The sequence below is a fragment of the Hermetia illucens genome, chromosome 4, assembly GCF_905115235.1.
Source record: "Hermetia illucens chromosome 4, iHerIll2.2.curated.20191125, whole genome shotgun sequence".
Lineage (NCBI taxonomy): Eukaryota > Metazoa > Arthropoda > Insecta > Diptera > Stratiomyidae > Hermetia > Hermetia illucens.
The window spans coordinates 131,478,037-131,490,126 of NC_051852.1; the positions used below are offsets into that span (position 1 = coordinate 131,478,037).

At 40.6% G+C, this 12,090-nt stretch overlaps 1 protein-coding gene across 5 annotated transcripts in view; it reads right to left on the reverse strand.

The window, feature by feature from the left end:
• Positions 1-1,159: 1,159 nt before the first annotated feature.
• The window catches only part of LOC119653451 (putative inorganic phosphate cotransporter), a 172,538-nt gene continuing 161,607 nt past the window's right edge, over positions 1,160-12,090 (reverse strand). For all 5 annotated transcript variants that reach the window (XM_038058059.1, XM_038058060.1, XM_038058061.1 and 2 more), the window contains 5 exons: positions 8,896-8,985; positions 7,685-8,158; positions 7,336-7,618; positions 3,018-3,259; positions 1,160-2,950 (listed from right to left, as the gene is read on the reverse strand). In XM_038058059.1, the coding sequence (XP_037913987.1) occupies positions 2,714-2,950; positions 3,018-3,259; positions 7,336-7,618; positions 7,685-8,158; positions 8,896-8,985 (1,326 nt within the window). In that variant the 3' untranslated portion in view covers positions 1,160-2,713. The remainder of the gene's footprint in view (positions 2,951-3,017; positions 3,260-7,335; positions 7,619-7,684; positions 8,159-8,895; positions 8,986-12,090) is intronic.

The following is a 12,090-nucleotide window of genomic DNA, read 5'->3' on the forward strand; positions in this document are numbered from 1 at the left end:
TTGAAAGTAGGGAAATGATTTTTATAATTAGACTAGACATCTATAATGCAGTAACACCGCGTTTTAACAAAACTAAAGAAGAAATTGGGAAGACAGGAACGTTTAAATCATAAAATTGGTTACTAGAGTGATTAAAAATATGTGAAGGTGAGAAATGTACCCGGTTCGGCCAATTGGAATCAAATTGGGAGATCCTTAGCGATAACTGGTATTCATAGTTATCTTATTGCTTTTGTTGTCAGATACCAGGGCGAAAGGGGTTCTGGCATGACGCTTATGATAGATTCAAGGAGTATATTGGCTTCGTGGGCATTGAACAGGACTCTGTACTGTATCCTTAATGGTGGAACATAACATACGATTACATACCCAATACCTTGAGGCTGTTGGGCTTCACTCATCTGAAGACAAATTCGCGGAGCCGAAAGAAAAATTATTTTTATCATCATCATCCTATTTACATCTATGGGCAGAGCGTCGATTAATTTACATATCTAGGAAACATGGGTTCTGCCGACGATGGCACCCAACGATATGTTGCCTGACGCATTCACAGTGCTCGATCCGCTTTTGCAGTCCATTCTTTCAAGATAGCCGACGAGTGGGTCGCTTCAATGGCACTTGGCGCAGAACAATAGAGGAGTGCAATCGTCTTGGGAAGCCATGAGGGAACTGAATAATATTTCAGGTAACCGAGTTATGGCGGGTATGTGTGGTTGACGCACTATACCCCACGAAGCGGTGAGTAGCGACCGTGTATATATGATATATCAGCGCTGTAAGGAAAATGAAACTTTCATCTACATGAGAACTCACATCTTTCAGTTTTAAGTTGACTATTATGTGAGGGTGATAATATTGCTTTTGCAGTATACTCGTTTAGAAACACTCCAGTAAAAGTATGGGTTTATGTGATGCATTTATAATGCTCCCCTAGTCTGAACGAAAAAGGGGCAGATGAGGTGGTCTTCCTTAGGTACCGAATAAAGACATACAATGAATTAGTTGAATTTAAAGGGGTACAAAAAAGGTCCACATGATTTTCACCTTGGGCCCGGATTTCTCTGCAGCTCCGATAAGCGGCTTTAGTGTACTTACCTTTCCATGCAATAAAGGGCCCTTCCAACGTGGCGTACCGCCATCTAAATAAAACACAGGCTTTCCTTCCTCTTTATCAAAAATCTTCTCTATATTTCTCATTTTTTTTCGTTTCTCTGTTTTTGTTTCTTTTTGGTCCTCATTTCGCTCTGAAATTCCGGGTTTAAATTTCTTTTTTTTTCAAATAGCACTTAATATGGACATCTGGAAACAATGACAATAAAAAAGAAGATTTTAACAAAACGCAAACAATGGAAAAAATATAAATATTTTGTTTCTTGTTCTCTGCCTCTTGGTAGGTCGTTTCTATCTATTCGATCAGATATGCTCGCAATTCTTGGTTGTTGCGAAAATTGTAACAATTGATTTCCTCACGCGCATACTCAAATATACAAAAAAAAATATTTAAAAACAAATATTAACAAACATTGACAACAACGTTCAACTTGTCTGGTATCGCTTCAATAGAAGAGTTTTATATTTCGGCATCACTTTTTGAAAATCCGATATTGCAACTATCCTTCAATGGATAAAAAAATTGAATCTACAATGGGATCATATTCCTTTTGGTCATTTTGCAGACAGAACCTGCTTTTTCTCCTAATCGGATCAGACTTCGGTTTGCGTACGGTAAAGGGATGGGGATGTAAGTGAAGGAGTCTTCAATTGTGGATGTAGATTATGGACATCCGCGGATGGAGATTGCGACCATCTTTGAAAGGTTTTTGGTGCTTTTCTTGAGGTGGAAAAGCTTGAAACTGCTTGAAAAAGTTACCGTAGGATCACTTGCAAATACAGCCCCAATCCGACTGACTAAAAAGCAAATAATGTCCGCAAAAAAGAAAGCCCGCTAATAACAATAATAAAATAGCTAAACAAGAACTGCAACCTCATCCAAGAATAGGATTTTGGTTCCAATACAGAGGTTCCCCTACAAAGTGCGTGTTGGTCCGCAACAACGACAATGAAAAACAATAAATATCCATTGTACGGTCGACAATGTGTAATGAAGTTGATTGGTTACAAAATTTTGGATTGATTATACAAAATAATTAAAGGTGACTTAAATTAAAAATTTTGATATCATGTTCTCTTTTTTAAATAGCACTTAAAATTATGTCCTACTTTTCTGAAACCTCGCCCCGTCTCAGGGCGCAAAATTCACAATTGTATCTTGTTTATTTGCAGCTATCATTTCCAACAACACGCTCACTCTCATACAAAAAGAATTACAAATCTCTAACGCAATAATAAAATTATAAAATAATTAATTAAAAGTATTGTTTTTTTCGTTCTTATCAGAGTTACTCTAGTAGACAGGACTGGGCGCTAGGCCGCGTGGTTTCCATGATATCAACGATATTGTATAGTAACTATAAAAATTAGTTCATACTTTATTATCCATAATGTAATATGTATGTTTGTGTGTGTAGCATAACTTTTTCTATTTTTCACTGTTTTCATTTATTTATTTTCATAGTTTTAGTCTAATTTAAAATCCTTAAAACTAGTTTAGATCGGGTGAGGCACTTGACATGTATTTATAGTTTTTTTTCAGTTTATTCCCCCTCCTTAGGAAAGTTCAGCTTTTTTGAGCCCACATAGCAGTGCATGGTTAATGCCGCGTTTCTGTCACGTGGCCGTTTTGAGCACGATTCACGCCATTATTCGCGCCGTCGTTTGTGCCATTATTCACACCGTTCAGGATTGTTTGCGTGGCGGGGGGAGCATCGTTTTCGGGATTGTCCCAAGCTTGCCTTTCACCTGAACCGAAGACGTTGAAGAATGTACCACAGAACAGATAGACGGCTGCGGCGATGAAGAAGACGATTTGCCATTGACCCATTGTTGGCTGTAAATGGAAGGAAAAAAGGATTAGATGACATGCCTCCAGCTGTCTGGGGGAGGGGTATACATACCTTTCCTTCAATAAGAATGCCTGCGACAATTGGTGCTAGCAAACCAGCCAAATTTGCTGAACAATTTGTTATTGACATCAAGATGCCAGCAAAGCGGGGTGTGATATCCAAGTGGTTGATTTTGAAACCAGAGTAGATACCACCATTTAGACCCACACCGATTGTAAGGAGGGTTATTGTCAGAACCCTATCACAGCCTGTATATGAAGCAGCAATTAAACAAATACCTGGCCCGTATTGACCTGAAATCAGAAAATAAAAATATTGGTTAGTTAAACAGCTAAATTGACTACATGAATAGGGGGGGGGGGATGAATTCACGTAACATATACATTAAATTCCGTGGATCAAAATTGGTTACAGGAAGGTAGAATACTCTCAAATCAAACTAAATACAAAAGAGGGAAATTTTTTACGGTGCAGGGCTTCAGAAACCCAATATCAACCGCGAGTGGACAAGCGGGCTCCCAGTCGCCGGCATCCAGTGACTATAGTGCCCCATCAGTGCGAAACTTGGCTACTGTTGCACAAGAAATAGAAGATCCACGTCGGATCCTTTTAGGAAAAGCTCCTCGCTTGTTACACCAACACTGGAGACAATAATGGTCTGAATAGTCAAAATTCGGCTCGGAAAAGAATGTAGATAGTCCTTGCAGTAGTGTATTGGACAATTTGGTTAACTAAATTAGAGCACAATCAGCATACCAGTGCTAATCGCGGGTGGGGTGCACAATGGGTATAGAACAGGATCTGGTGAAGCAGTGTGTTTCATCGCGGGAATGAACCCCTAGAATCCGCTAGCGAATGAAGCGCACTATCTTTACCAGGAAAACAGGGCAAATTCGTCCGTAATGACTGCGGTCTTCCAAGGAGACGTTAGGAAGGAAGTGCATAGCAGATACCATCAAAAATGAGATGATCCTGAAAAGGGTCGCTAGACCCATACAATGATTCAACGCTTTGATAAAAACGTCGAGTGGAGGGAAAATTGATTTATCATCACACAGTTTCTTATGTGGTACGGTGGTTAACGGAAGTATTTACATCGCTTCGAATAAGAAGAACCCAATGACTATTCAAAATATGCCATTGCACCCGAACATATTATGTTTCATTATCCGCGGTTCATCGAGGGGAGAACAAGAATGTTCAATGTTCCCAAAGCAGACATCGGGTCCCACAATCTTGTAGAGAAGTTGTTGAGATCGGACTCTTGTTAAGATCAATTGGATTAAAGTAAACGTCGTAATAACCACGATTCAAAAAATAAATCCAAGCACGAGAACGAGCCCGAAAAGCACATGAGGTGACCTAAACGTGATCGTGTAGACCAGAGACTTCCCTGCGAAGTAGTACTTTACGGGGGTTTCGTGGAGATATTGACAGAGAACTGGTGGTGAAATAATCGCAAGTATTGGAGAACGATACTACTATCCCTCCCCTCAGATGGAAACAACCCCTTACCAGAACCGATCCTTCTGGCTGTTGCCGTTTGTAATAATCCTGGAAGATTAGTAGTAACAGCGGTCTTTTCGGAATCGAGAATGGAGATAAATCGTCTTGAGTGCCACAACGGAAGTGCTATTTCTGCCCTTCCTGCAGTGTCCCTACCCAAAAAGATTACTTAGAGAGAGAGAGAGAAAGAAAGATATAAAGAGTTGATATCTCCATAAACGTGAATCTTGATTGACTCATCACTGGCAGAGATGTTTACTAATCAGAAGAACAAAAAAGAACTCAAGGCGCCCATGCTTGAAAACGTGAAATCCCTCCCATCAAAACACATTTTCGTCAACGGCTTTTCCTCCATATCCTCTTTTATTCAAAAACATTTTCTTCTGAATTGTGATTTTGCTGCATCTCTAATTTTCTATCGTTGTCCAGCCGTCAGGAAGACTTTTGATTTTTGAAGGTAGGTCTGAGAGGCAGTTTCATGCGCAAATGTGCAACAACAGCAATGCAAGAATATTTGGCTCACTATTGCACTAGTATCAATCAGATAAGGTTAAAAATGGTAGTGAGTGCAATAGTAGAGTATGGGGAGTCCGAAATAATCTGTGAAAAAGGAGCGAGGCCCTTCGAATATAGTACTAGGCTTATTGAACATGGTTCCATTAGGGAACAAAAGTTTATCTACAGTAAAACTGGATGATATTCTTGATCTAAATGGACTGCTTTCCTGGAAAGCGCACAAACATTTCCCTAGAAAATGCACCAAAACTTGGACGTACAGAAGGGATAACGTGAATGTAAGCGAATCGGCTGACCTTGTTATTGCGTTGACAGAAAGACACTACTGCTCCTTTGATTGTCGCTCCGTTTTAGTAGTGGGATACGCTTGGCTAAGTTTCCGAATCCGTTGGCTTTTAGGTCATTGTTTATAATGTCTAGCTACTTTTAATAGTTTGGTGAGTGGTAGAGAGTGACAAGGCAAGAGCTACTAGTAGAGCTTAAATTTTTCGTTAGGTTATGAAGAAATAGCTGACTGATGAGTGGATATTCTGGTTGGAGCTATTATAAAAATGTGGTAAATATGGTAGGGACAACATAAAAGCCAGGTATCAAGCCAGGCAACAAAAGATGGGCATAGCCGTCTCATTACAGCCATTCAGAGAAAGACGAGGTAAAAAGAGAATTCGATTGATATCTTGCCAAAGTCAAAGGAACCTGTAGCATCGGGGCACTTAAAATAGGTAGGCCCGAAACATCCAGGCACCCACCTCGATGCGAAAGGAACATTCGCTACGACCATCGTCTGATGGTTGAAGTTGAAGTTGAGCAAGTGGTAAAAGCATCTGTCTCATCGTAATCAAAATCCCAAAAAAATAAACCGGCCGACTTAGCTTTATCAGTTCCTAAGCGCAACATAGTCTGAAGAGAGTACGTCGGTGATATGAGGAAAAAAAGTACCTGGAAAACCCCCAACAGATGGTTCTAGTGGATGTCATACCCTGTTCGGTTTCACCGAGCGTGGTCGATCCATCGTAAAATATAGAGGTGCAAGCTGCGAGAAAAAAGGGCAGGCTTTGGACAGTAGTGCAGTAGTGCAATAGAAGAAGAAAAAGAAGATGTTTCAGCAAGCATTTTCACTGAAGGTTCTTCAAGCTAAAAGCCTTTTAACGCATGAAATGTTAGTAGCGGAGTTATTTTGCCATCTGTCCTATGAAAGCGAATAAAAGGTTGGAGCTATGTATATTTACAAAATTTACAAGAACACATTAGCACTTGAAAAGTTGGGGTTAGAAATACAAGCAATCAGCTGCTGGAGGATACTTGAAATATGATGTTCATCTGCTTTGAAAATAAGGCAAACCTGGTTTCATGGAGGTTTTCAGTCACAGGATTGGGAAGGCGCGATCTCTTGATTGTGTGTTCTGCAATGGAGTGGCGAACGATGCTGAAGACACCTTTTCGTATTCCAAAAGGTGAGACGGCTTTCGTCAGCAGCTTTATGCAGACACAGATGAGCTGTTTCCAGACAACATTGTCAGAGAGATTCTGAAGGGCGCTGTTAGGTGATGTCGTGTTGCGCATTATATTCGGGCTCTTCTTAGTGCGAAGAGGTTGAACTCGACCGGCGGAGGAGCCAGATGGCAATTAGTGCACTGAATTAACAACTCCCTTCCTCCCCTCCCCTCCCGTTGGTGAAAGGGATTCTCTGACTTGAAGGCTTCCAACGCCGGGAGAGCGGGAAGGCCAGTCCGAAGTAATGTGTCAAACGGTTCCAGGCTAGATCTCTCATGACGGGAAGGTGTTTAATTGGTAGCGTACTGTTGCGGGAGTCCAACACTCTGTGCGTATAACGCATTAAACATGCGTACTCCCACAAAAAGGAAACCTGGGTAGGAAAAGTCAATTTCTGTCTCCTTTCCATCGTCTTCTTCGCAATAATCGTGAATATATAGGTGAATGGAAAAATTAGCGCAAAATCATTACTTTGGGAAGCAGGTACAGCTTTCCCAATACCTAATTTAAGGATAAGGACAGGGACGAACCCAATCAACTGTGACGCAACCGCAATCGAAAGCTAGGGCAGCAGATTGATAGACCACGCTTTATCAACTCAACTATCATACCGTAGTAAGGCTTCAGGATATTTCAAGCCTCAAAATGAAGGAGCTAATATTCATGGGATCTTAGGATTTGTAGATAACCGAAGTACTCTAATATTTGCAGGTTGCTATGCTAGCTAAGTAGCGTTAATTATGATTTCTGTTTCTACATATTTCCAGGAGCAGGAGCGTCACAAGGCAACAGGAAAAATCTTATTTCTTTTGGCTATTGAATAGAAAGAAACTAATTAAAATTTCGTACTTACCAATACTGTTGATAATTTTTCTTGTTGAGGTATGTGTAAAACGTTCTGATGAAATCATATAATCCGCTACAACTGAAATGAACATCGAGAACAGCCACATTGCGAGATATGGGAGTGCAGACAAAGTTCCATTCTCCTTAATTGAGAATCTAAGAACTTGTTTCATGTAAGTAGGTAATTCAGTCATGAGCGTTTCATAGCCATAATTGTGACCAATATGAGCGATGAGAATGGCATAGAACGGCATTGAGAATATTATCGATTTGACTGGAACTGGTGGTGACTAAAATTGGAAAAAAGATAAAGCTATAGATTTTTTTCTATGATTTCAACAATTTCTAATACTTACACTGATGGTACCCTTGCCCCAAAGTGAACTGTTAATGTACTCGCGTTCCTTTTCATTAATCCTTGGATGTGATGAAGGATCCTCATAAACGAGAAACAAGAATGCAATAGACCATACCGTACTGACGACACCGAATACATAGAAAATTGAGGGCCAGCCTCCGTCGAATCCGTATTCAGCCAAAAGTCCAGATAGTGGCATTGAAATGATAGTACCAAACTGAGCTCCTGCATAAACAGCTGCTCCCATTCTTGATCGTTCATTGGGCGGAATCCATTTGGCAAGCATAGCATGTGTACATGGTACAATTGGTCCTTCACCTAAACCTTGGATAAATCGAACAACTGATAGTCCAATATAGCCACCTTCCCTAGCTGCAACTGGTACCAGGAATGCAAACACTGAATTGACGAACATTCCCCAACCTAGGAACCTTAGAGCACCATAGCGTTTTGCGAGAATTCCAAAGGGGATCTGAAATAAACGAGAAGGGCTGTAAGTAATGGGGGAGGGATGAAGAGCTAGGAGAAGCTAATGGTAAAATCGATCGATGTTACGGTTTTGCATGCTTTGATGGCGTTTTGAGTTATTCTCGAGGAGTGATATGAATAGAATATTCTGATGATGATGTGATCTGAGTAGACAATTTTGCTTGTTATCAAGTTCTCTTTTCTTTTCAAAAACTAATACTTTATCTGGGTCAGATTTGTCCCAGTCCGGATAGAACCAGAACAATTCCCATTGCAATCAGGGGACAAACGTGAAATCGACACCGGACTCGGTCGGTCGTATCTTAAATTTCAAAAGGCTAATCAGGCCCCATCACGTGCCATACCCCGCTGATCGCCAAACAGACTCGAATATCGGCACAAAATTTGCACACCTTCCATTTTCCTCATGTCGTTCATATTTCATTCGTACAAGTGTATCTACTCAGCCGACAAAAAAAGAACTTTGGACCTTTTTGGAGAACCGAAACGATTAACAACTCTTCCAGGGAAAATTTGCATTCCATTACGGCCTGTTTTGTGGAATCAGCAAATAATGCAAAGCACGCGATATGCGATCGATTGATGTTTGTGTTTTACTATGTAAATTTAATGTGTATCAGCGAAAAAGGATTGAATGAAAAATTATGGAACATACAAACAAAACCTGAATTGAATGCATAATTCATTGAGTGAATTTGAGATGATGAGCATTTTGCTTACCTGTGTTAGCACATATCCGTAGAAAAATGATGATAATATAACACCCTGTAAACTTGATGACCATTTGAATTCACCGTCACTCCCTGGATCCTGGAAAATTTAAGAAGAAGAAAGAGGGTTAGTTGGAAATTCATCTTTCAATTTTGCTGAATGGAAAATTTTTATTGAAAAGAAATTTTGCTAAAATTGAAAAGTTGTGCGTTTATTTTTCTAAATTAGGGAGAATGTAGAGTTTTATTTGTCTGTTTGCCGTTTCCCGTTCTTGGATAGAATTCATTTCATTACGCATATACCACATTTCGGGAAATAGTTTTTTCTTTGTTCAGTGCAAAGAAGAGGATAGCTGACCCCCGAAAGATGGTATTGATAAGAAAAATGCGGTTTTATCCTAATTCTTCCTGTTTATCTTATTGGACAATGGGGCAACATAGTTGGTTCCCGAAATACGGTATTTGCATAACAAAGTGAAATATTCTAAGAATTTTCTTCGCATCCATTTTCATTCCTCAAACTCAGAGAGATAGTCAATTACGGTCGACATTTCTTTTTTATCCAAAATGCATTATTCCGTTACTATATATAGTTCAAAAGGCGCCCGGGCCAACCTAAGGATGGGCTAAAGGCAACATCCAAAGGCCCGCATCACTGCGATGATGCGTTTCCACGCAAAGTGTGTGCGAACGCTAGGTCAGATTTTTACCGGACGGATTTCTTCGGACTATAGCACAGGTTGCAAGGATAACCGCTTTTTGCATCTCAATGTATAGTCCAGCCCTAAGCTCGAGCGTTTTCAGCGCTTTAGGTAAATTTTGCTGAAATTACCACTGGGACTACTTCATCTTTTGTAGTCTCCAAGTCTGCTTCATATCGTTTGTAATACTTGTAGTAACCACAAATGTAATATGGAGTCAAAGGCTAATTTATAATCTATGTAGGCTGACGAGATGTTTCGTTTTTGGTGGACAGCCTGCTTCACAGCTAACATACCGATTATAAGCTACTCTTTACAACCTCGGGAGCCTTTTGCGCATCCTTTTTGCTCCTCAGCTATCAATTTATGCACATCAAGATATTTTGAGATGTTCGTACACAGAGCTGAAGTGAAGACCTTGTAGATGGTAGGAAAACAAATAATTGGCCGACATTTTGAAGCGCTGAGAAACGGATGAGAAAAGCTATCCCGTGGGTGAAAAATTCTGGAACTAATTTCGGATCGACAATCATCTGATTAAAATGATTTGCCAATACCGTGTGAGTGCTCTTGAACCGCTCCAGCCAGAAGTTATGAATCTTATCAACTCCTGGCGTCTTCCAATTATCTACCTTTTTAAGGGCTGTTTCTACGTCAGCTTCAGTAAGGTCAGGCATGGTCATTTCTAAGAGCACCTCGCATGAAAGCGTAAGGTGTGGGAGCCACGCTGCTTCTAAATTGCAACGACTAGGTTCGCTCCAAATACTCATCCAGAAGTCTTCTGCCTGATCCAGATGGAGGTTACTTTCACGACTTGAGTTGGTGAGATTTTTATAAAATTTTTATAAAAGTTTTGGAAGAACAAGGTGTTGTCTGTCTTTCGATTCTTTGCTCAAAGCTTTTTTGATACCTACAGATGCGATTGGAGCATATCGCAAGTTTCTGCTTTAGCACCTCGAGGATTTCTTGGCACATCATTGGAGAGATGGTAGTTTGCAATGATGTTGGCAACGCATCTGTGCACCCTTAGTGATGGATTTCCAAGAAGTGCTTGCGTGGCATGGCCAATCTCCTTTCTTAACTTTTCGATTCTTTTATTGAGCCGAAATACCCAGAACGGTGAAGTCCTCCTGCATATAATTCTGTTATTCGCTCTAAGATGTTGATTACGGAGACGAATAACCGTGGCAGCTGCAACGTAGATCATGCTGTGAACCTCTGTAGCAGTAATTTTGCTAGCCAAACGATCAGCCAAAATTCTGTCGATGGCAGCAATGATGTTAGTAGTTGTCGAAGTAAACTTTACTTTTGGGATCTTTGGCTTAATGTCTGGCAGAATCTCAGCACATTCTGTAAATGCGACCTGGAATGCGGTCAAAGCCTCATTATAAATTGTTACTAAGGTTCTCCTGACTACTGGGTTCATGAAATGCCTTATAGGTGGAGTACTTGTGTTGCTCCTTTGACTAGTCCGGCAATTTGATCTTGGAAGATTTGTTGCCTAGTTGATAGGATTATTCACTATCACCCGGTACTGGTTTATGACGTTCTGTTCCGGAACATGACTTAGTTCCGGAAATCGGGGTATGGACGCATCATGTAGTCGGTGTCTGTATCCTGATGGATTCCGTTCCAAATCCATGACACGGTAACAGATGCGGATGATAAACTCATTGAGTTGATTCGTCCAAACCATACGACGGCTAGGTTTTCCTGGTGGTTGCCGGCATAACCGTCTAAACATCCAAGGGCGAAGAGTCGCTCTGTTGTTGTTGAACGACTCTTAACCATGTTGGGTACTAACTTCGTGTCTCTGGGGTCCCATTAAAATTGTTTATAATATCCCCAATTTTGTTCCCACGAGTATTGGGGAGGAGTCAACCCTGCAATAGAGCCCCAATGTTGCAATGTCCTATGGTTACGCTGAAATACAGTGTAACGTCACTGCAATTAATCTGATAGGCACGTCGATTCCTTCACCCCGAATTACGGATTTGTTAAGGAGGTTTACTCCCCCTGAAAGGGAAGAATAGGTAAGGGAAGGCGGACACAAATGGAAACGTTCTGCTTGTCCGCGGCTACTTATTTACAAGATTAACCTGCGATATTCGCAGCTGACCCGGTAGGCCATGTTATTATTCGCAACCCATGACACGCGCCTGGTCGCATGCAGCTCAGCGTTTGCCATTCAGGTCGGGATTAACCTGGTATGCCCATATATGTATGATAAATATATAAACAGTATATCGGGAACCAGTTTTCTCTTCTACAGTTTGAAATCTGTGGAATATTGCACATGCAATTTTAAAACAAAACGTTTACCCAAAAATGGAGATATCTTATTAAAATCTCTCTCCAAATTTTCATCTTGACTATCAACCCTTCTACTGCCACCCATAGCCACCATAGCTCAAACTCCCCAAATTCTCAAAACCCTTTTTTCCTGCTCTTTCTTTAACTTAATTCAGAATTCGTGTATTTTTACTCTTACACCCAAATAACCT